We start from the raw sequence: 25920 nt of genomic DNA on the forward strand, positions 1-25920 counted from the left end.
ATATTGCCCTAACCAATTAAGATACTCGACTGTTGGTGGAGGCATCTTCTCTGCCATGAACACCTGTCGCGAGATTACTTTCTGAGCTCTATTGGATGGCCTGCCTTTCTGAATCATCGAGACCGCTCCATTGGAACTGGGATCAACGTAAGGTGGTGGTGCAGGTGCTGCCGCAATTCTGAGCTGGTGTCGATTATCGTCCGTGATTGCGGGAGGGGGTGGTAGGTGAATTTCACTCCTGGCCCCTGAGGATCTCTAGGTGCTGCCTGAGCATTGGCATGCCCAGCCCATCGTAACATTGCCTGAAAATTTCGGCAATCCTTCTGCAAGTGTCCCGACTGTCTTTTTCCATTGTTGTCAAGATAAAAATGCATTTGACACGGCCCATTCATCATCTCCTCAGGAGACACGAAAGGCCTCTGGAACCTCGACCCAGTGTTTTGCCTGTTGTTTTGAGAGTCATCTCTATTGTCGCCTCGCTGCTCGTTGCTCCTCTGGTACTCATCTCTATTGTTTCCTCCAGCGCTTGCTCGTAAGCCAGCCGAAATTTTCCCCGGTGTATCATAACCCGAGTACTGCCGAGGAAATCGTCGCCTATTTTGATAATTTCGGCCGCGGTCTTCCTCTGGTGACCTATGCCGTTTGTTGTGAACAGCATCTTCTCCATCTGCCCATCTGTTTGCTATCTCCATCAATGCTGATACTGTCTTTGGATTGGTTCTCCCCAAATCCTCGACAAAATCTCCTCGCCTGATTCCTGCGACAAACGCATCTATCGCTCTCTCATCAGATATATTCTCTGCCGAGTTTTTGATGATATTCCACCTCTGGATATATTTTCTCATTGATTCGTCTGGCTTCTGTCGACATGCTCGCAATTCCTCTAGCGATGCGGGTTTTTTGCAGGTGGACCGGAAATTCTTGACTAATATGTCCTCGAAGCTATCCCAGCTGTCGATAGATCCTGGAGGAAGCTTCTTGATCCAAGATCGCGCAGCTCCACTTAAATGCACCTGGATGCTTTGCATAGCTGTTGCTCTGGTCCCTCCAGTTAGTTTCACCGTCTCGAGGTAATCAACTAGCCAATCCTCTGGATCTTGCAGGCCGTCGAATTTCTTGAAGTTATCAGGCAACTTGAATCCCGAAGGGACTCGAGTTTTTCGTACTCTCCTTGTGAAGCATGGCAAACCGCACATATCCTCGTCGTTTAGTTCTGGGGAGTGCCGATGTTCCCTTCTGCTTTGCCGTGCTCTGTCCACCCTTGCTTGTGGTGCCGTGTCTCTTGCTCCACTTGTTCCTTCGGGAGTCGCTGCTGTTGCTGCCGCAGGTCGTGGACTATTTTGCCTTGCTGTTCCTTCGGGAGGTGTTGATGCAAACGCCGTTCCCATGGCTCCAACTCCTGCCATTGCCATGTTGTACAGTGCCTCCCTTGGATCTCCTGGAGGTGGCCTGGACGCAAGGATAAAGGCTTGTGTCGCCATATACCCAGCTTCTGGTGTCTTGGGGATAATATTCCCTCTCGTGTCTATCGACATAAAAGACATGTCGAGGTTTTGAACCAAGTGCTCTCTTTCTCCTTCGGGTATATGTTGCAACCTTGACCTTGCTCTATTTCGAGCTTCCCTGTGGCTATCTCCCGAGGTTCCAGATTGTCGACTCAGCTCCGCCCTTCGCACCTTGCTTGAAGCTGCCTCCTTTCTTCTGTTCAGGGCAGCTGTCTGTTTTTCCAATTCCCTCGCGGCTCGTGCGAGCCTATATTGATATGCTTGCAACTCTTCTGGCGTAGCTGTTGTGGACATTGGTTCTGAGCCATCCATAGCTCTTGCGGCTCTATCCCATGCTGCTTGCGGGAGCTGAACTCTATCACGAGGCTCAGACCCGATATATTTGTTGCCTAGACCTCGTCGTAAATCAGAGGGATCGACATATGGATTTCCCAAATCGTCGAAAGCCTCAGATGTTTCCTCCTGATCGCGGCTTGGCTCTCCGATGGCATAAATCTGATGGTATTTTGTATTCAGATCTGTGCTGGGTTTGGTGACACCATCATAAAGATTGGTGAAGACCTTGCCCACTGTAGTGGATTTGTCGATGAAGTTGAAGCTGTCGACACTGCTCGAGTCATCGCTTATATAGGAGTCTGCAGATGACTCGAAGGACATGTCGCTGAAGATCTTGGCGAGCTTTTCGCTTGCCCTGGTGCTGATGAAGCATGGCGATGAAGTCTCCTCCTCGCCTGACTCGATCGACGACGTTGAGTTCGAAAAATCGGAATCGACCGCCGACAATCCCGACGATATCGGAATTTCAAGACGATACGTTCCCTCTTTCTCGATGCGAAAGTGAAATCTTCTGAACGTCATCTCCATAGGCTCCTCCAGATACGCATATGCATCCAAACGGGAGGGCGGGTAAGGAACAAAATCGACAGGACCAGTTGCGATCTGTTTACCTCGATCCATCGCGTTGCTTGCTGTTGATGAAGTCGACGATCTTGAACGTGCCATCGAGACCAGATCCTTGACGCCTCTAATTCCCACAGACGGCACCAATTGACAAGGGATTAACTTGTCAATGCCTACGAGTTGTAGACTAGGGTTTAGTTGGAAGTAGAGGGCAAGTAGACCTCGAAGGTTTCAGCCGAAAAGTACTCGACGATTATGAAAACTAGGGTTTGAGAGACAATGATTCGATGCTTTCTTTGTCCCTCGACTCCCCCTTATATAGGAGGTGGAGTCGAGGGATTCGTATTGTACAAGTTACAGAGTCCGGGAGGGTTTCTAACCCATCCCGCAAGATTACAACCATCGTCTTTTAATACAACTCTAACTTTCCTAAATATCAACTTGGGCTTCCGAATCTTCATATTCTTCGGGTCGTGGGCCTTCAGTAAACCCCGGGCACTATATTCGGTGGGCCCATTTGGGATGCCTATGTCAGGCAGCCCATGGCCTGGCCGCACCACCCCTGCCCCCTTGAGGCCGGCGCCCATGGCACCCCCTCTCCCCAAACCCTAGCACCCCTCCTCCACTACTTCTCCCGCATATGCTTAGCGAAGCTCCGCCGGAGATCTCCATCGACACCGCCACCACGCCGTCGTGCTGCCGGAATTCCGAGGAGGATCTACTACTTCCGCTGCCCGCTGGAACGGGGAGAAGGACGTCGTCATCAACACCGAACGTGTGATCGAGTACGGAGGTGCTGCCCGATCGTGGCACCGTGATCAAGATCTTCTACGCGCTTTTGCAAGCGGCAAGTGATCGTCTACCGCAGCAATAAGAGCCTACTCTTATAGGCTTTGGAAATCTTCAAGGGTTAGTCTCGTTTCATCCCCTCGTTGCTCCCATCTTCTAGATTGCATCTTGGCTTGGATTGCGTTCTCGCGGTAGGAAATTTTTTGTTTTCTATGCAACGAATCCCTACAGTGTTATCAGAGCCGTGTCTATGCATAGATGGTTGCACAAGTAGAACACAATGGTTTTGTGGGCGTTGATGCTCTTGTTGTCTTTAGTTTGAGTACTTTGCATCTTTGTGGCATAGTGGGATGAAGCGGCCCAGACTAACTTTATATGACCGCGTTCATGAGACTTGTTCCTCGTTCGACATGCAACTTATTGCATAAGAGGCTTTGCGGGTGTCTGTCTCTCCTACTATAATGAAGATTCAATTTACTCTTCTATTGACAACATTAGTATCACCGTTGTGGTTCATGTTCGTAGGTAGATTAGATCTCTCTCGAAAACCCTAAACCATGTAAAATATGCAAACCAAATTAGAGACGTCTAACTTGTTTTTGCAGGGTTTGGTGATGTGATATGGCCATAATGTGATGATGAATATGTATGAGATGATCATTATTGTATTGTGGCAACCGGTAGGAGCCTTATGGTTGTCTTTAATTTTCATGTTGAGTAGTATTTCAAATTAGTTGTAATAGTTGCTACATGAGGTGAACAACCATGAAGACGGCGCCATGGACCTTGACGCTACACTGACGATGATGGAGATCATGCCCGTTGATGATGGAGATCATGTCCGTGCTTTGGAGATGAAGATCAAAGGCGCAAAGACAAAAGGGCCATATCATATCACATATGAATTGCATGTGATGTTAATCCTTTATGCATCTTATTTTGCTTAGAACGCGACGGTAGCATTATAAGATGATCCCTCACATTAATATCAAGATAATAAAGTGTTCTCCCCTCGTATGCACCGTTGCCAAAGTTCATCGTTTCAAAGCATCTCGTGATGATCGGATGTGATAGATTCAACGTTCATATACAACGGGTGTAAGCCATGTTGCACACGCGGAATACTTGGGTTTGCTTGACGAGCCTAGCATGTACAGACATGGCCTCGGGACAACAGAAACCGAAAGGTTGAACACGAGTCATATGGATGATATGATCTACATGTTGATGTTCACCATTGAAGCTACATCATCTCACGTGATGATCGGTTTTGGTGTAGTGGATTTGGATCGTGTACCACTTAACAACTATGAGGGATGTTGTATTAAATGGGAGTTCATTAGTAATTAGATTAAAACATGAACTAATTATCATAAACATAGTCTGAGTAGTATTTTGAATTAATTTTGTAGTATTAGCATCCGTTTTTCTACCATGCGCTAGTCTTGTTATTGAGATAGAAATACTGTTAAAATCTGACAAGAAACTTTACGGACTGGTACCGTATTGTTAAAATCAAGAAGTGATTAAGTCCTATAGCAAACTTTTAGTAAACCTCACATTCTTGATTCAAAGAGCTATGGTTTCAATTAGTACATAAAGTTATCTTGTCTCCGTGAAACTCGAAGTTCAAATCTGTTTGAAAAGTAAGGAGCTGAAAATTTAGTTTTCAGAAATAATCAAGGTATGAGATATATATGATATCTAAGACCTTATTGCAAGATGATAGAATATAATTTGGTGAGACTACATAAACTCATAAGTTTTATGGGAATGTACGAAGGTTGAAGACGCAAGGCGTCCCAATCCTCCAACTATTGGGGCACTAACAATATTCGCATATCCATGAAGTTATCATCCTTAGTATGCACCGTTGCTAAGACTCGTCGTATCGAAGCATCACGTGATGATCGGGTGTTATAGATTCTACGTGTGCATACAACGGGTACAAGCCAGATTTGCATATGCGAATACTAAGGTTAAAACTTTACGAGCCTAGCATGTACAGACATGGTCTCAGAAAGTCATCATGATACAATGGATAAAATTATGAGTGAAATTGTTCATCATATTACAAGGTTACTAATAGTGAAATCCGGAACACTTGACATATGATGATCAACTTCAAAGTAAGAACCTCAAGGTTATTGGTATTTGACCAACAAACCAAGAAGTTATTGAAGTTGATGTGTTTTTCTGAATAATGAGGAAAGCTAAAAGAGAAACTACAAAAGATTATTGGCAGAAAGAAAGAAAAGACTAGAATGTCTAGCTCAGGTGTATATAAATGATATACATGTTATGGTTGTATTCCTAGTTAGGTCTCACAATGAAATTCTTGGGTATTTGTACCATATTGGTTGGTATGAAGTGTCATACAAAACAAATACAAGAATACAATGGCCTAAGTGACTGACAAGGAATATGATAGGAATGCACGTCTGGAACAGAAATAAAGTGTTATTATGTTCGTCGTTGGCATTATATCTAGCCCTTAGAATTTATAATAAAGAACTTAATAATTGTTATTTTGCTCTGGTCAAATAAAAACAATGAGTTGTTCAAATTATGACATTACTCCATATACGATGGATAAGTTATTATAAATCTTAATGGTGAAACACACACACATAATATTGACGCTAAAATGCCATAAGGCAAATGATTTGAATTCCACTTATTTGTGGAACCGCCATTTAGGTCATATTAGAAAGGAACGCATGAAGGAACTCCATGCAAATGGATTTTTGGAGTCATTTGATTTGTTGAATCGTTTGGTGCTTGCAAAATCTTTTCTAAAAAGTAATGACTGAAATACCGTTCATAGGCCAAGAGTTGAACGGGCAACTAACTTAGTGAAAACATACATAATGATATATGTGGTTCACTGGGCATAGTTGTGTGCGGGAGATTCTTCTACTTCATGAAAACTTTCAACAATGAATTGAGTATATATGTGGATATATTCAATAAGGAAGAAGTTTGAAACATTTGAATGGATTCAAATAAATTTCAGCATGAAGTGGAAATCATCGTAATAGAAAAGTCAAATATCTATGATTGGATCATGGTGAAAATATTTGAATTACGAGTTTTAGCAAACATCTAAGAGAGTCATGAAATTGTTCTACTACTCACATTTCTTGGAGTATCATAATGATGATATAGTATCCGAGAGATGTATCCAAACCTTGTTGGATTAATGATGAGATAAAATATTATGATGCCATTATATTTTTGTGGATTATGCTTTAGTGACTACCGCTTTTACACTGAATAGAGCATCATCATGATCCGTAGAAATGACACCATACGAGTTATGCCATGGGTATGAATCCTAATAGTCCTTTCTTAAATTTTGGTATGCATAGCATAAGTAAATAAGTTTACAACCAAAATCGGATGAATGTCTTTGTTGGTTATCCCAGAGAATTGATTGGGAATTCTTCCCACTATGGAGACAAAGACAAAAGTGTTTGTCAATGTTTCTTATTTCCAAGAAATTGTTTCTAGCGAAATTTTTGAGTGGGAGGACAATAGAACTTGATAAAGTTTATGAACCTGAGCATAATGATCAGAGTAGCGCAGCATCGGAATTGGTTCCGGAAGCGGCCACGACGATCATGGCTCCCATGACTACAAAGTGTTTTAGCCATGGAGATCGAAGTACATATTGAACCTGCTTGTAGGTATGGTTTACTTTGTGATCAAATAAATGATTTGTGGACAAAGGATTGATTTTGAACAATGATAAACCAACTACAAAACAAAGAAGTTATGATGGGCCCTGACTCCGTTAAAATGGCTATACGCCATGAAATCCAAGATAGATAAATACTTTTTGAAAGTAAATAGATCTATAAAATTGATGGACTTGGATGAAATATCCTTGAAGAAGCTCGACTTGTCAAAAAGTTTTTTACGAACAAAGTTCAAAGAGTTGACTATGATAAGATTAGATCTTCCGTAATAATGCTTATAGTCTATGTGGATTATTCTAGTAATCACTACATATTTCTTTTATGAGATATGCTAGTAGGATGGCAAAATACATTACTTATCAGACGTGTGTATTAAAGGTGTATACAAGATACAACCAATTGTTTTGCTAGTCCGTGGAATACTAGATAGGTATACAAACTTCAATTGGATGAAGTGAGTATCACGGAGTTGGAATCTTCACCAGATGAAATAGTCAAACAGTTTTTGATTTCATCAGAAACGATGAAGAGGCTTGCATTTGCAAGAAATTAAGTGGGAGCGCTGAGACATATTTATAATACTTTATGTAGATGACATATAGTTGGTTATAAATGATGTAATTATATACTTGATTAAAAAGGTTTCATTGAGAAATTAACTTCAATGAAAGGATATGGACTGAAACAAATTTAGTGTCAAGATCTATGAAGATAGATTGAAACACATAATAAGTTTAAGTCAAAGTACATAGAATGGATATTGAAGTAGTTCAATATAGAAATATTAAGAAACTGTTCTTGTCATGTGAAGGTTTAACAAGACTTGAGTGTATCTGACACTCGATGAGTAAAAACACATGAGTGATTTTAGATCATGAATAATATGTACATAATCAGATATCTTGTGCTCTAAAAAGTTAGGAGCATATACCAGAATGATTCATGTGATGATCATTGAAAAACAGTAAGAATATTCTTGAGTACTTAAGAAGAACCAAGAATATATATATATAGTTTTTGTATGAAGAAAAGACAAACAAATCGCTGTAAAGTGTTGCACCGATATTTGTTTTGTCACATATGAAAATAAAATTTCAATTTCAAATTAGACTAAGTGTTGTTTAAAAGGTAGCACAATGAGCTAGAAGTTGCCTATGCTAGATTTAGAAGAGTTCTAAATATTGTGACGGAATCTACAAAAGAAGGCAGAGTATGTCATTGTTTTGACAATGACAAAGGATGTTAAGTCAAGAGGTTCTTTTAGAACTTGGTGTAGTTCAAATGAGTCGAACTTTGAAGCTATATTGTGTGTGACAATATTAGTGACATATTTCAGACCGCGGAATTAAGGTTCCACCAGAAGACCAAACATATTTAATGCCGACTCATTTGGAAATGAGTGATGCGTTGAGACGCAAATGAATTACAAAATACATACGGTTCTGAGCATGTCAGATCCGTTGACTAAAACCTCTCTCGTGAGCAAAACATGATAAAGCACCGGAAGGCCAAGGTGTTATATCTTTACAAATGTAAACTAGATTATTGACTCTAGTGCAAGTGGGAGACTGTTGGAGATATGCCCAAGAGGCAATAATAAAATAGTTATTATAATATCTTTGAGTTTATGATAATGTTTACATACCATGCTATAATTGTATTAACCAAAACATTGATACATGTGTGTTATGTGAACAACAAGGAGTCCCTAGTAAGCCTCTTGTATAACTAGCTTGTTGATTAATAGATGATCATCGTTTCATGATCATGAACATTGGATGTTATTAATAACAAGGTTATGTCATTATGTGAATGATATAATGGACACACCCAATTAAGCGTAGCATAAGATCACGTCATTAAGTTATTTGCTATAAGCTTTCGATACATAGTTACCTAGTCCTTATGACCATGAGATCATATAAATCACTTATACCGGAAAGGTACTTTGATTACATCAAACGCTACTGCGTAAATGGGTAGTTATAAAGGTGGGATTAAGTATCCGGAAAGTATGAGTTGAGGCATATGGATCAACAGTGGGATTTGTCCATCCCGATGACGGATAGATATACTCTGGGCCCTCTCAGTGGAATGTCGTCTAATGTCTTGCAAGCATATGAATAAGTTCATAAGAGACCTCATACCACGGTACGAGTAAAGAGTACTTGTCAGGAGACGAGGTTGAACAAGGTATAGAGTGATACCGATGATCAAACCTCGGACAAGTAAAATATCGCGTGACAAAGGGAATTGGTATCGTATGTGAATGGTTCATTCGATCACTAAAGTCATCGTTGAATATGTGGGAGCCATTATGGATCTCCAGATCCCGCTATTGGTTATTGGTCGGAGAGAAGTCTCAACCATGTCTACATAGTTCGCGAACCGTAGGGTGACACACTTAAGGTTTGATGTCGTTTAAGTAGATATGGAATATGGAATGGAGTTCGAAGTTTTGTTCGGAGTCTTGGATGGGATCCAGGACATCACGAGGAGTTCCGGAATGGTCCGGAGAATAAGATTCATATATAGGAAGTCACTTTCCAAGTTTGGAAATGATCCGGTGAATTTATGGAAGGTGGTTTCTAGAATTATCCGGAAATAAATTACTATGGAAGGAGGAGTCCCGGAGGGACTCCACAAACCCTAACCAGCCAACCAAGTGGGAGGGTGGAGTCCATGGTGGACTCCACCTCCTTGGCCGGCCAAGAAAAGGGGGAAGGGGAGAGTCCCTGTCCCTCTAGGTTTCGTCCATGAGGCAGTTTTTCTGTTGGGGTCTTATTCGAAGACTTTGGGCAAACCCTTGGGGTTCCACCTATATAATGAGGAGGAGAGGGAGGGGGCAGCCCATGGCTTGGCCGCACCACCCCTGCCCCCTTGAGGCCGGCGCCCATGGCACCCCCTCTCCCCAAACCCTAGCACCCCTCCTCCACTACTTCTCCCGCATATGCTTAGCGAAGCTCCGCCGGAGATCTCCATCAACACCGCCACCACGCCATCGTGCTGCCGGGATTCCGAGGAGGATCTACTACTTCCGCTGCCCGCTGAAACGGGGAGAAGGACGTCGTCATCAACACCGAACGTGTGACCGAGTACGGAGGTGCTGCCCGATCGTGGCACCGTGATCAAGATCTTCTACGCGCTTTTGCAAGCGGCAAGTGATCGTCTACCGCAGCAATAAGAGCCTACTCTTATAGGCTTTGGAAATCTTCAAGGGTTAGTCTCGTTTCATCCCCTCGTTGCTCCCATCTTCTAGATTGCATCTTGGCTTGGATTGCGTTCTCGCGGTAGGAAAATTTTTGTTTTCTATGCAACGAATCCCTACAGTTAACTGCTCTAGTGGCAATCCGCAAAAACCTACTTCAAAATCACGTCCCTGGACATGATCTCGGGATACTGGTGTAAACTTCGACAGGTGCCGCTTAAGGTCTTACCATTATGTCGAGTCCCAGTCATATTTTATCGGGTACCTAACGCGTCCGTTAGGATTTTTCTTCGTATCTGTTGATACGGGAAAAAGTAGCAAACCGACGTCAGAGACGGCGCCACGCCACTCAGAACGGATCTGGGGTCTTACCTTCGCAAAGTTTTTGCGACATTCAGAGATTGTTCGCAACTTTGGCGCTCTGAGAATATATTGTCGAGTGCTTTTTCGGCTGTTGGAATAGCACATTTTATTGAGTCAACGGATGACTTATTTTGCCCTCCCGATGGGAGTATATGTAGAGTTATTTATATAACTCGAGATGTTTTAAAGTAACCATCCTATTATTAGGAAGAAGAGCAAAACCTGGTATATTCTTTACTTCTCTAGCTAGTCACATGTCCTTTAACACCCGGAAACCCTATACCACATTTCCAATTTTATTTGGGCTTCAATTGGAAAGCATAAGAGAAACCCTAGTACTAAATCCAACACCCAAATCCAAGTTGTAAGATGAATTACTCATATTTGGAATTAAAGCTAAGCCATGAACCGAGACCAACTCAACCCTATCTTACAAATTATAGGATTTAACTAAAACTCTTTATTAGAATTTTGTTTCAACTTGTAAGACAAGTAAATAAACACCTCTAGGAGGCAAAGAGCACATCTCTTGCATTATTAATGACTTGGAACATCACTAAAACTAAATTCTAAATCTTTAGAAATAATTAAGCCATCAACCATGCCATGAGATTATCTCCTTAAAAACAAATCAAGTAAAAAAGCTTACCTAGTAGTTCATCACAAGGTTATACAAAATAAAACCTTTCTATATCACTAATTAATTAAACAAGTCTTCAGAAAATACATTAAAACTAAAATTAGCATTTTAATTGTCATTATTAGAATATCTATTTTGTCATATTCAAAACTATAAATACATAATGGTACACAACAACTTTTTAGTACAAAACAGGGCCTAATAATATTTATATTATGAGGAAGTCACAAATTTCAAATAGTTCAAATAGAGTTGAATAAAATAAAACATAAACACATACCTTTTTGTGGTTTTGAATAAAACTCACAATAATAACATTATAGCCAAATCTTAAATATTTCAACACTAGGAAATTATCTTGTGGTCATCTCTAGTAAATTTTAATAGAATTAAATTAGGCCAAAAACCTGCAAAAAATAAAGGAATTCAAAGTTGAATGCAAACCAGAAATATAAAACAGAAAATGAAAAAAGAAAACGGGAAAGAGAGGACTTACCTGGCGGACCACAGTGGCCCAGCAGGAACCGAAGCCGTAGCCCAGCACCATCCCCACGCATGAACCCGACCCGTCCCAAATATTGTTTCGGTATAAAATCAAAGTCAAATGTCTTCGACTTCCTCGCGATGCTCAACAACGTGACGCCAATCCTCCGCCACGATAAGCACGACCACGGATGCTAGAGACAAGCTCAGAGCCTCGCCCAGCCCTTCTTGCATCTGTCCTATCCGAAAACATCAAGATTCTTGCCCAAAACCCTCACCGGCATCACTGTGCATCCCGACTAGACATAACCGTCGTGACGTCGTCCATTGTGCTTGCCTTGACCTATAAATATGCCGGAAGGTCCTCCGTGCAACCCTAGAACTGATCTGCCACTTCTCGTTCTTTCACCCATCTTGTATCTCTCGTTTTGTTCCTAGCACCACTGAGACAACCGTCGAAGAAAACTCCGACTAGCCGTCGATGGGAGGGGGGCAGAGTGGAGATAGAGAGAGGGCCTTGTCGCTTTCTTTCCCCATCCTTCCCCTAGCCCCCTTCTTTGCTTTACCGATTTATTTCTGCCGAATAATGCACAACATCTTGATGAACATATCTATCTAGCATTGTAGGTACTGATATATATACTTCATACATAATTTTATTTTAGTTCATGTATCCATATATAGTGAACATGGAGTTGCACTAAAAACAGAGGATGCAATATTATTAGTAACGATCGAGAGTAAGACAGTAGCTAGTAGAGAGTGGGAAAAGGGAAGGGGGAGAAAGCAAGGGGAGACAAAGAAAAACAAGGGTACGACATCAGCAGCACCAGCAATAATAAGTTAACCCTAGCACACAACAACGACGCCGATTATTAAACGCAGAGGGAAATTAGAAAGAATAAAAGTGAGGGGGGGTGATACCAAAGGAGTGAGGTGAGAGAGCGACGTTTTCCTAGCTAGTACCCCCCTTTGGGTTGGGCTCTGTCCAATTCCGATATCAGCAGCAGCAGGCAGGAGGGATCAGCAGCAGAGCAGCAGCACACAAACTGAGAGTTTTTTTTTCTTCAAGTGCCACCACGCAGTACGGGACTGTATATTAGCCTCCCCGCCCTCCCCCTTTGCGTCGCTCTTCCCTTTCAGAAGGCGATTGCACAAGGCGACCAAGAACTGCTGCTGCTCCCGACCGGACAAAGGAGGGAGGAGAAAAATATAGAGTTAGTCACTCTTCATAGCCGAGAGAGAGAGATAAAGAGATTTCGAGAGGGAGAGAGGGAGACAAGAGAAGACAGAGATGGAGAGGAGGAGGTCTCTCGGAGCTGGCAAGCCTTTCACTCCCTCGCCGAGATAACGATGTGCTCCGACTCATAGGTAAACGCCCGACGGAAAAATAGCTATGCTATATCTGCTAGCTATAGCTAGCTACTACTTTGATTCAGTTCAATTCAAGCTGTTCATCCGTGATTGCCAAGTCGCGGGAGTTGGAGAGATCGGAATCTTTTTTTAAATTTCTCCTCCGGTTTCCGATTCTTAATTATTGTTAGGTTCTTCTTTTCTGATGCCGTGGTTGTTGTTGCCCATGACTTTCTCAGGTTGCTGCGGAAGGAGTGGGGATCCGTTTTCTTGGCGCCGACGACGATGATGACAGTGGCGTCGCCAGCATGGGAATAGCGGCGCCACCGTGTCAGACGACCGCGCACGTGAGCCAGCCGAAGAGCACTGCGGCGATCCACGACGGCCGCCGGCCGGCCACCGCGAGTTCTATGTCCCACTCCCAGGGGTTCCACAGCGGCGTCTACGGCTTCTCCTCCGATGGCTTCGACCGGGCGGGATCCAGCCAGCAGGACCAGCAGCAGCAAGAGCAGCAGCACCACGTGGCGCAGCAGAGTCGGCGCGACAAGCTGAGGGTCCAGGGTTTCGACCCGGCCGCCGCCGGGCTGCTCCCCATCGACGGCGACGACCACGGCGCCGAGCCCGGCGCCATGTACGACCACGCGGCGGCCGCGGGCGCATCCAACATGCTCGCCGAGATGTTCAACTTCTCCGCGCAGACGCCGGCGGGACCCTCCGCCACCGAGCTTCTCGCCAGCCAGATGAACGCAAACTACCGCTACGGGTTCCGGCAGGCGCCGGGAGGGGTAGTAGCCGGCTTGGCGTCCGGCGACGGCGGCGGCTGGTTCGGCAGCGGTGGCCCCGGCGGGGCCAATTTGTTAGGTGAGACGTCATCGCCCAAGCAACCAGGCGGCATCGCGGGCCTCGCCACCGACCCGGCCGCCGCGATGCAGCTGTTTCTGATGAACCCTCAGCATCAGCATCAGCAGTCGAGGTCATCGCCGCCGACGTCGCCTCCGCCGTCGGACGCGCAGTCCGCCATCCAACACCACGAGGCCTTCCAGGCGTACGGCGCGGGCTCGTTCGGCGGCGGAGTGGTGGAAGGGCAGGGCCTGTCTCTCTCGCTGTCGCCGTCGCTGCAGCAGCTGGAGATGGCGAAGCAGGCCGAGGAGCTACGGGTAAGGGACGGCGTGCTCTACTTCAACCGTCAGCAGCAGCAGGCGCCGTCGGTGCAGCAGCAGCTCCCGATAGCATTGCACGGCCAGGTGGGCTCGCTGGGGCAGCAGCTCCACGTCGGGTACGGCCCCGCCGGCGTGGCGGGCGTGCTGCGCAACTCCAAGTACACTCGCGCGGCGCAGGAGCTCCTCGACGAGTTCTGCAGCGTTGGGCGCGGGCAGACGATCAAGGGCGGCGGCGGGCGCGGCGCTGGCGCCGGTGGGTCGGCGTCGAACCCTAACAAGGGCGGCGCGTCCAGCTCCGGCGCCGCCCAGTCGCCTTCGTCGGCGTCCAAGGAGCCGCCGCAGCTTTCCCCCGCCGACCGGTTCGAGCAGCAGCGCAAGAAGGCCAAGCTCATCTCCATGCTCGACGAGGCACGTACCCCACAAACACACACGCCTGTTCTCACTCTCCCGATCTCTTTCTTTCTCATGCATGCATGGTGTCCATAGCTAGCTCCCGCCGGCGACGCGGTGGCGCTTGCCGGCGTAGTTCAGGTAGGTGTGCAACGGACGGTAGGTAGCCCGTAGCATGGTAGGGTTAGCCAGCTCGTACGGCCGTCCAAGTGTCCAACTCCAGAACAAGCGAACTGGCTCTTGTGAGTTTTTTTACCAAGCAGGTGAGTTGCATGGCATGCACAGAGGGATCGAGGAGGCGGCTGCCAACGGCATGCACTGCAGTGGCTGCGGCAGGAGCAGAGCTTTTGGGTGGGATCGTCACGACGCAAACTCCAAGGGGGATATTGGATCTCCAATCATAGTAACATCCCATTTCTTTTTGTGCGGTTGTTGCCGTGATAGCTGCTGTTGCCGCAGCATTCATCGCCTCCCCATATTTCTTTATGTTTTTTTTTTCTGTGCACTCTCTCTTTCCATATCTTCTTCCCCACAAAGGGAAAGAAAGTACGGCCACCAGTTTATATTGTTATATTTCCATCGATCCATCAACACATATACATAGTATATGATTTCTGTCACGTCATGAAAGTTTTCTTGATCATAGTATATATATTAGTGGTTAGTGTTGTGTGAAAGAGGCTATGATTCTAGTCTAGTAAATTTATCTGGCTGGTTCAAGCAAGTGCTCCAAGCAAGCATTCAGCTAGCCCAAGTGAGCTCAGGTAGGTTAGTGTGGGGATCCGATCTGTTAGTTAGAATAGGCACAGTTCAGTGACAAAGTACGAGAGAGAGGTAGCAGTCACATGTCCGTGGAGATACTATATATTACTCCTCCTCCTACATAATTGGCAAGAGATCAGCGATCGCACAGGAACAAATCAGCACATGCAAGCTAGCCGCATGGCTTTGCTGTTGCCGTGGGCCTGCTGCATGCGCCTCCGCTCGTTCGATCTTTCCACCCCCATTTCTCATAATTGTGCCAGCGACACATGATACGCCACGCCCGTGCCTTAATTGCCCGCAACCAAAGTTTGTTTCTTGCGTGTAGTAACTTTGAGTTTTAATTTCCTTTGAAAAAGATGCATGGTGATCGATCATAGTGGGGTAAAACTGTTGATTTTGCATGCAGGTGGATCGTCGTTACAACCACTACTGCGACCAGATGCAGATGGTGGTGAACTTCTTCGACTCGGTGATGGGGTTCGGCGCCGCCACGCCGTACACGGCGCTGGCGCAGAAGGCCATGTCGCGGCACTTCCGGTGCCTCAAGGACGCCATCGCGGGGCAGCTCCGGCAGAGCTGCGAGCTGCTGGGGGAGAAGGACGCCGGCACGGGGTCGGGCCTGACCAAGGGGGAGACGCCGCGGCTGCGCGCCATCGACCAGAGCCTCCGGCAGCAGCGCGCCTTCCACCACATGGGGATGATGGAGCAGGAGGCGTGGCGGCCCCAGCGCGGCCTCCCCGAGCGCTCCGTCTCCATCCTCCGATCATGGCTCTTCGAGCACTTCCTACACCCGTACGTGTACTCAACCTGTTCGTCCGTTTGCATGCATCAGACGTACTACTGTTCCTTCTTCTATCTCTAGGTTCTTCTAGCCTGGCTTGGACTTTGCATTATGCTTTGTGCATGGGATCGATCTGTCGACATGGTGTTGTAGGGGCAGCAGCTTCTGCTTTGTTCCTGCGCTATCTTTCTCTTCCCTCTTTCTTGTTTTCTGCTGCATTGCTTTAGCTAAAGCTGTAATTTTTTCGAGATCCACGCTAAAACCAACCGGCCGGCAGGGGCAGGGGCCATCAGCCATGCCGGGGACTGTGCATATTCCTCCCCTTTTGCCCCTCCTGCTCCAGGATTACTTTCCCATCATTGCAGAAATTCAACTTTCTCCACTAATTTTACTGCGGCTAGTGGCTGCAGCAGGGCTGGATATACTGCCTGTCAGTGAACGTAGTAGCAGCAGCAGGAATTCTGCTCCTCTTTTGTTCAAGCTTTTCACGCGCGCGCAAAAGCTTACATATATAGCTGCTCCACGTACGCTGCCTTCGCCTGCAATTATCCATTCATTCCTAGTAGGAGCCTTTTCTGGCTTCTGCATGCATGTAGTATCAGCATGGGCGAGTGGTAGTAACCTTTACGTTGCAAGTCTATCCCGGCCATTGCCATGCTCTCTGCGAGAGATCAAAGTTCAGAGGATAATTTATCTAGGAATCCGCTTCAGTTTGTCCTGCTTGGCTGCATCCAACTGCATGTGATTCATTGTATGACCATCGCACGTATAATTCGTATATGATTGCTGAATAGTGCACTGCCCGTGCTGCTTGTGCTGTTCCTCCTGCTGCTTGTGCAGTAAGGCCTCAGGCTGGCAGGGATGCATGCAGCCTTAACGAACGTGTGTCCCTTTTGCATCTTGTATGCATGCTGATCCCTTGTTTGCCGTGTCTGCATGCAGGTACCCGAGCGACGCCGATAAGCACCTGTTGGCGAGGCAGACGGGGCTGTCCAGGAACCAGGTTTGTGCCACTTTCCCTGCATGCACAGTATGCACGCATTGCATATACACCGTAGATATACATGCATGCATGGTGTCGTCCGTAGCACTGTTGACCTTACCCGATTGTGCTGTTTGCATGGTCTATGATTGGGTGGCCATGCAGTATTCCTTTTGGCATCAATCTCCAAATAGAGCTGCTGCATGCAGCGTCAGTCTTAACTACTACTACTATCTCCTTTGATCTTGGGAGTATCTAAAGATGGATGCTGATTATAGCATCTAGTATACATTTTTAGTTGGTTTATGAGCAAGCATGCAACAAATAGTACAAAAATTGAAGCTGAGAAAAACTGATAATAGTTGCCGCGTAAATATATTTTATTATCCCTAAATGCTACCAACTACTTAGACGCATTGCAACCGAATACAGTACCAGCTTAACAAATTGTGTACCACAAAAGCATTTAACATATCTTGAACACATATAAACATTAATAAATATTTAGTAATGTAGCGTCTCGTCGTAATCAGCTTAAAAGGAGCATATGGAGAACATGGTGGGCGTTTTTGTTTGTAAAAATAAAATAAGAATGAACAACATTCCTGCAAAAGAGCACTCGAAGTGTTATTCTACACGTTCTCTCTAAATAAAACATATTGTCTCTATACACTGGCCCCAGTGATAAGACTTTCGTGAGCTACGTGCCAGATGGCCGTCATCATGCCTACTCTAAATGGTGCGGGGCTCTACAAGTCAGCAACGACCAAACTTCTACTTTTGCCCGCTTTTCCGACGCTATCAACCGCTTGGGCATCTCATGACCTATTGCCCTTGGGCACAAATTATTTGTTCCCGAGTTGGCCACAACCTAGCTAGCCTTCACTCCTTCTAACCTAGATTGTATCCAGATCAAAACACTCTTTCCAACTGCCTTTCAAGCCGCTTGACACCCCTACCTTGTGACTGCAAGGGCCCGAAGTTCATGAAAAAAATTGACAGCGGGTGATGAGCTTGGTTGTTGGCGGCTCATCGACATCTAACCGTGCGAGCGAATGGTTAGTGTAGGGCCAGTGGGTAACAATTATGTCACCCATAGTATCGCTCTTCGTGTGGATTTTTGTTTTGGTTGTTCCTTCTAGTTAAACCCATTTCCTCTCTTACTAATGAAATTCATGGATCTCATGGGTGCATCACTACCCTTTATCGACCATCCCCGTATGGGTACTTAAACCACTACACTAGTGTGTTCAACTCGAGTGAGTGACTTCTTGTTAGTGGGTGTTCTAGCTCCACTGCTAGGTGGTCGTCAGTGGAAAGGGAGCACCACCAACTAATGTTGCATGCCCGTCCATGGAGACCCGCCTAGGGTAGGCTAGAAATCCATGCTAAAGGATATTCACTAACTTGTGGATTATGTGCCCATCTACAAATACTATGTCCTATGACGACGGGCTTTCCTTACAGTTCATGGGCGAAGTATGTCACATGAAGATTTATGACTCGACTTCGGTTGATGCCTTAACTTGCCAGTTGGTAGTTAGATCTTTGTGGGGGCTAATTGTATCCTTCTTTTTTAGCCTAGAAAAATCATAAATATAAATATGAAACATCACTATTCTTACATATTCAACACAAATCACAACTAAAATTGGGACTTTTATATATACATACTCAGCAAAAGGTTAGAAAGAACACAATGTGGATTTATCAACATGGGTGTAGAATTGAAAAAAATCAGTGTGCCTCCTTTCCAAAACAATAAGTATTATTTCCTCTACAAAAATATATTATATTTTGTTGTAAAGTGGCTTTAAAAAATTTATTATTTTTTTGGTGGTATTTGTAGTAATTTATACAACATATTGATACAAACAAAATTCACCACTACATAGGTAAAATCTATATGGTGGTCCGAATAATGCTAGTAAAATATCTCATAGTTTTCAAATATTAAATTATTAACTGTAATGCATATCGGATTGATTTTAAAATGTAGGCTACAAGAGCATCATAGTGTCATGGTTGGAGCTAGCGTTCTCCCGCTCCCAACCAACAAACATTTTTTCCTTCGAAAGGGCTTCTAGTAGTTGCCTGTCTAGGATTTCCTTTAGTGTCATGTGTGCTTTGTTTTGGTTTTGGTATCACCATCCCAATTAATGATTTTAAGAAAATTAGTAGATATTCTATTTAAAAACAACATGTATATTATAATTTAAGATAAGTGCATGTTTGTAATTGTACTACAAATGCACATACTTCAAGATCCACGCAATCCCTGTCTTTAATAAAGCAAAAACCCCACCAATTCGTTAATGATAGTCTATCTCTACATGCATGCTATCCATATTATCCATTTTTTTAGCCTTCATATTATCTATGCCATCTCGCTAATAATAGTCTACCTATAAATTCAAGCTAGCCACATGCATCATCATTTTTTAGCCATCCATTTTTTCGATAATGGTGCTTTTCAGCCATCCAATTGTCCACACATATTAGAGTTAAAGAAATTATCGCAACGCACTTTCGACGGTGCAGGCATATCCACATATTGGAAGCGTACACTAGCTATTCGTATATCTGCTTTCGTATTTCTGTTTTTTAGGTATCTGTCTATCTTTCTGTTCATCTCTCACTTTTGTACCTTTGATAGACGTGGTCCCTTCACAGGTACCCCTCATGCATGTCCTAAATTAACCCATGCCCCTCTCTAGCCTGTTAGTACAAACTTTTCCTTAGCTGTTTGCCCAATGCGACAACGCAAGCCCTGTCCATCTTCAGCTCCTTGTCGCGTGATATCTCTTCCGGGACTCGTGAACAAACTCCACAGGCATGCATGTGTGTGGTCGATGGCTCGATGCTACCTATAGGCCACAAGAAAAACCCTTCATCCGGAGATAATCTACACCCGCTCGGCTCTGTGAACATATATTCTTCGTATCTCAGCTCAACAACAGTTGGTAGCCTTAACTAACATTATAAAACATATTTAGTATTTTTTAGGATGGTGCCTCTGTCAAACTAAACATCATTTAAAATTAGCCTATGAGCTGTGTGTCACGGTAACTTTGATAAGGAAAATATACTTCACAACTTATGATGATGAATTACAGCTAGCAGTATGTCTTCGGTAGAGCTTATTTAGAATGTAATTAACCTTCTCCCCTCGTTAGCACCGTAGTTTTATTGAGTCTATCCTGTAGGTACAGGCCCGTTTATTCCAAGCTAACCATCCAACTTTTTTTTACGTATATATAGCTACAAATTGACTAGTGAACCTACCTGATTTGATTCAGGCGGAGAATCCCTGCTTCTAATTCATGATCTGGTCCAACTATCTTAACCAACTGTTGATTTCATAAGGCTTTGATTACATCAACATTGTGGTAATCGTGTATGCGTCCGCAAACTCTCTATGCAACCCGATGGTATCTTCTATGCAACCAACTACATGTGCCTTGATTTTGAATCAGCATAATTAATCTATTCTCTTTTAGTTTATCTGACTGATGTGTGCCACCTAGTTACCTTCGTTCACAAAAATCTCTGTGCAAATAATTTAAGCACCTAGGAGCTAGCCTTGGGGGTACTAAACAATCATTTTCTAATATAGAAAAACTGTTTTCGCTTTGGTGTTAACTATGTGAACAAAAAATCAAAGTTAGTATAATATTATTTTTTCACATGACCAATATCGATCATTTTCCAAAAAACAAGAATAAACTTCAAGACTGGGGAATGTAATTTCAAGGAGCTAAAAAAAGAAAACAGGAATTGATTTTAAGATATTCTAAAAATGATTTTTAGGAGGATGGAACAAATTGTTTGCAAACAATAAAAACAATAAAATTCTTAAATCATCTTTGCATGGAAAATTGCTTTTATATCCGTACATTTCAGTTCTACCGAGTTAATTGACATTTTTTGTGTTCATCTTGTTTCTCCAGTAGAAATTCTTCCTTGAACTAATCGGATTCAAATTAGTGTATATGTGTAAACTTAATGGGATTCAAATTAGTGTACATGTGTATAGGTTGACTTGGTTTCTTAAACCCCCAAAGCAATCAAGTCAACTTATACACATATACACTAATTTGGTAAAAATAGATAAATGCAGAAAAAATTGAAGCTTAATGCAGCAAAAAATAGGTACACCATTTTTTGATCATGATATTACATATGATGTCCAATTTCCGTATGAACAACTTGCTCATCATGGTTAGTATAAACTATCATGTATCAGGAGTTAGCCAGTAAGGAATATTTAAGGATGTAATACACGATTATTTTGTGAACCAACATACATGCCCACGAGGCCTTACATAATTCAAATCTAAGTTAGTGTGAGCATCCTTGCCCTTTTGAACTCATTTCAGGTACTAGCTAAAAGATTTGATACACGTGCCATTGCGTTGGCTGCTAATTAAACTACATATAAAATTATAATAATAAAAATACTAACACAATTAACTATTTATTCTGTATTTTATTTATTAGATTGATCATTTCATATTATGATCTACTACTAAGAATCGTTGCTCTTATGTTTGTTTGCTTTAGAATCTTACTTTAATTAATTTTAAATTTAGGTATATACTTAGTTTATGGTTCAACACATTTTGTCTGATAATAATGGTTTATTGTTGCTGCTGCTTTTTCATTCAACACACCAAATTATTCTAGGAGGCCATATAAAGTACTTCCTAACAAATTAATTAGGATGAATGTCGTACACGCGAAGAAATTTAGTTTTCAGTGTTATATGTATCTTATTCTTATGTAAATATTTTTCAGTGACATCTTTGCAACGGAACATGGTAGGAGGCCTGGCAGTTATTTTTGCGGATAAAGAGCCAGGATAATGTCAATTTAATTACATTTACCATTTAATCATGAGCAACGAGCCAGAGACGCATACATAAACATCTAACCTGACGTTCATAATAGTGGAAAGGAACTACTAATTGAAAACGAAAGCATAGGACACAAGCGAAACAGGACAAATAAGCGTGGTAAAACCGAAAATGACAGCTAGGACTGCTGAACTAAGGTAGCTAGCTGCCCTACACGTCCCTGCAAACATGCATGCATGCATGCACGCATGGCGCCATTGCTCTATGGACCCGTCCTATGCCTGCAATAATTCCTTTGATTTACCTTTGGATCCACTCCAGGTATCGAATTGGTTCATCAACGCCCGAGTCCGGCTATGGAAGCCCATGATCGAGGAGATGTACCAGCAGGAGACGAAGGAGCTCGAGGGCTCTTCCGCCGGCGGTGGGGCGGGCGGACCAGAGTCCGGCAATGACCCCTCCGGCGCCGACGACATGCACTCCCCCACGACCACCGGCGCGATGCAGCACTCACACTTGCAGCCGCAAGGAGTAGTAATGCAGCACGGCGGCGGCAGGTATGGCATCCAGCAAGAACACGGTATGCCTGGCATCCACCCCCACAAGCTCGACCCCGGCGCAGCGGGGCCCTCGGCGGCGGACGCCGCCTTCGTCGGCCTCGACCCGGTCGAGCTCCTCGGCGGCGACGCGCACGTCGGTGCCGCGGACGACTTGTACGGGAGGTTCGAGCCCGGGGTCAGGATGAGGTACGGGCCCGCCACCACAGGGGCGGCCACCGGCGACGTGTCACTCACGCTTGGCCTGCAGCACGCCGGCGCCGGCAACCCGGGGCCGGACGCCAGCGGCCGGTTCTCCTTGAGAGACTACAATGGTTGCTGATGCCTACACATATCTTGATTATTCATTCATGGCTCACGCACATGCATTGCATCATCCGGAGTAGCATGCATTGAGGAGATCAAAAGGGGGAGAAGAAAGCAACAAGAGAAGAGAGTGATCGATCGGGATTTAGAGAGATAAACTTTCATGGTGCCTGGAGAGTGATGCATGGGATGGGCTATATTAATATGAGACAAGTCTTCGTCATCTTCATTTTCTTCTTCTTATTCTTCCTCCTCACATGATTCTTAATTTAGCTAGGTTAATTGCTTTTGTTAGGCATTATTGTTGGGGGGCTAAGCAAAATCTGTATACAGGAAAAGAAAGATAGGAAGTGTATGTTAGTTGTAGTCACACCTTTTTTGTTCTCCTGTTCTGTTCCATGTTGTGTTTTTTGTCCCTTTTTTAGTCTTGGTGTACCTATTTTTTTCTCCTTTCTTCCATCTGTAACTGAACATAAGAGAAACATACATACATATACATGCATATATTGGGGGGACATAAACCTATGTGTACACATGGCTACGGCCTACGGGCTAAAACAAGAGTAGATGTGCATACATACACTCCAGTACAAGTGTGGTCACGGCTGGCTGGCATGTACCTGCAACTTGTGCGTGGCTCCTTTGATTTTGCCCCACCTTTTGGGGAATCCAATTGATGCCCATGTCGGGGCAAGTTTCTCGTCTCCGATCGCTGCTGAAAACAGCACGTAGTACCAACAACTGCTACTAGTTTTTACAGTAGAATTCATTAACAGGCCTGATTGGACTATGGTCGGGCCTATCAATCAATGAATCAATCAGTCGTCAGTGTAGTACGTAAGTAGCTAGGCGAAGTAATGCAACTCCAAGAGCTAATTAACTCTTTCCTCAGTTAATTTGCAAAAAAAAAACTCTTTCCTCAGTCGATGAACAGAGCTTAGCTTGGCTAGTTCTGCTAGTTTTGCAAAATAGAGTTTGAACATCGGACCAATTGGCTAGAAGAGGATGGCCAAATTGTGGGAATTGTTCGCTTCGCAATCAAGTTCAAGAGTCCGTATCTCACCTTATCTTCAAGTGTCACTTCTCCTAAGAATTTGGAATGCCATTCTTCTTTGGTGTGGGCAACTAGACATTCATACGGCGCTTTGGGCTAACGAGGAAAGTGTTTTTGATTGCTGGATGGAGATGGCCTTGGGACATGGAAACTCCTGAAAGGCTATGGCCTCACTTCTTATGCTTGTGTCTTGGGTGATTTAGAAAGAACGAAATGCAAGAGTTTTCAGTCATCACGCTTGGCTGGCTCACATTGTAATCACAAAGATCAAATGACGAGGCCAAAATGTGGAGCATCGCCGATGCGGAATTCTTGACGATCCCGGAAGAGTAATGTTGTATGTCAAGTTCTTGGCGTCAACAAGGCATTTGTCCTAAAAACCTTGTCCTTGATTAATGGAAGTGGCAAATCTTTTGCATTATTTAAAAAAAAAACTTTGTTCATATTAACGTTGCTGATCGATCACAGCAAGCAACGATGGAAAGGACACCCAATGGGTCTGGCAACCAAAACGGTAGTTGGGTACGCCAGGACGAAATCTTTCCCCGTGAGGACGGAGAATAGTGCAGAAATATCTGAAAGGAAGAGCAGCGTAGCTCGTCAGTTGTACGCTCAGGTGGAGCTAGCAAGTTCAGATAAAAATGTTGACGTATATGCCCTGGGAGGTCGGCCGCCGTCGGCTCTGCGAGTGGCAGAAGCAGTGTCGGGGCCGTCGCCGGCGGCCGGCTGCCATGGCGTGCAGCCCCATTGTACGTCGGCGGAGGCAACATGATTGAGATTGAGCGGGCCCATTAATGTGAGAAATTGTGGTTGATTGATGGGCAGCAGCAGCACGGACGACAGGGACGCACACGCTTGGTAGATTTGGTTGCCAGAGGAAGGAAGGAAGCAGGCGGATCAATCCGTCACTCAATGCGCTCGTCCACCGGTCCAAGAAACCATCGCCCATCTCCTCCGGTACTGGCCGGAAAGGACAGCCGTATATCGATCAATCAATGGCGGACTCTCCGGTTAATTTAGCCGCTCGTGTGATGCCTTCGACGGTGCTGCTAGAGAGGTTGGTGTCAAACTGCAACAAGAGGAAACTGTTTCAGTCAGTACAGAGTTCGACCTGATTGGGCCGACCAAAGAGGAGATACCAGCCTAGCACGATCTTTCAGACTATTTTTCCCTTTCTGAAGTGAAGCTTTCCGACAGCCGACTGGATTTACAGTCATCATTGACATGCCAATTTATAAGCTTCAAACTTAACTTACGTGCTCCAGGTGTTGGGCACAGGGTGATGTCAACTTCTGGTTGCAGCATGCGACACAGTGATGAGGTCACCTGGGAAAGGCCTGGAACCTTAACCTACAGTACCTTAACTACCTAACAGTTCAGAAAAGTCTTATTCTAGCTTTGAGCCTTCGACGCCCCAACTCTGAAGATCGAAGAACATGGCGACCCTGCTTCCAGGCTCTCCGTTGTTCCAGCAATACCGCTCTTACAACGGTCAACCGCCAGCATGTCAGGTCTTGTTCATGTCATCTTAGTATTATGAGCACCTTTGCTGCTCAAAACTGCGTTATGGTTGCTTTTCGAACCTAAAATTGTGTGATGATTGCAGCCCTAACTGAAACCAACAGCTTCAAAGGACAGTTATCATGGCCTGGATTGCTATGTGACCATGGGAATCAACTGATGCGAGCGGTTCAGTCTACTAGCTGTCTGCTATGCCAAACATCAGGTTCTTCCTTTCCAGCTTTGCCACCAAACCTTTGAGGTACATCTGCTGCCCCTACTTCTCCACCAATAGTAGGATCAATGTACCAACCATTTTGATCATCTGTTGGAGGTCGCCTCTATCAAACTCAAGCGGCCAGGTTTTCCATTATGAGTTGATGTTAGGCAAGCAGTCGGTTAAACATGACCCACGCATAAAGAACGACATGCAGGACACTCATGTATGGAGTTCTGTAACAACATTGCACGAAAAGTTCATGAAACACAGTTGTGCAGATTACAATATGAAGTTATGAGCATGTATAATAAAATCCATATTCATGGCAACTATGGGCCAGGGGCCTCCAATCAGTTGACTGATGAATTCAATAAAAAAAACAGAAATACGAACATGATGAGCATTTT

General features: G+C 44.4%; 1 protein-coding gene across 1 annotated transcript; it reads left to right on the top strand.

Moving 5' to 3' along the window:
• The first annotated feature begins 12630 nt into the window (after window positions 1-12630).
• LOC127293005 (uncharacterized) lies at window positions 12631-23260 on the top strand. The gene is made up of 5 exons (XM_051322560.2): window positions 12631-12960; window positions 13182-14510; window positions 15664-16049; window positions 16981-17041; window positions 22198-23260. Exons 2-5 carry the CDS (start codon window positions 13251-13253, stop codon window positions 22753-22755), a joined length of 2265 nt encoding a protein of 754 aa, XP_051178520.1. The 5' UTR covers window positions 12631-12960; window positions 13182-13250; the 3' UTR covers window positions 22756-23260.
• The last annotated feature ends 2660 nt before the right edge of the window (window positions 23261-25920 follow it).

Source organism: Lolium perenne, chromosome 4 (genome assembly GCF_019359855.2).
Source record: "Lolium perenne isolate Kyuss_39 chromosome 4, Kyuss_2.0, whole genome shotgun sequence".
Taxonomy (NCBI): Eukaryota; Viridiplantae; Streptophyta; class Magnoliopsida; order Poales; family Poaceae; genus Lolium; species Lolium perenne.

Excerpts from the sequence above, each read along its gene's own strand:
- LOC127293005 (XM_051322560.2), top strand. The coding sequence starts at position 13,251 with ATGGGAATAGCGGCGCCACCGTGTCAGACGACCGCGCACGTGAGCCAG. Across the intron at positions 14,511-15,663 it reads TCATCTCCATGCTCGACGAG|GTGGATCGTCGTTACAACCA; the intron begins GCACGTACCCCA and ends TTTTGCATGCAG. Across the intron at positions 16,050-16,980 it reads TTCGAGCACTTCCTACACCC|GTACCCGAGCGACGCCGATA; the intron begins GTACGTGTACTC and ends GTCTGCATGCAG.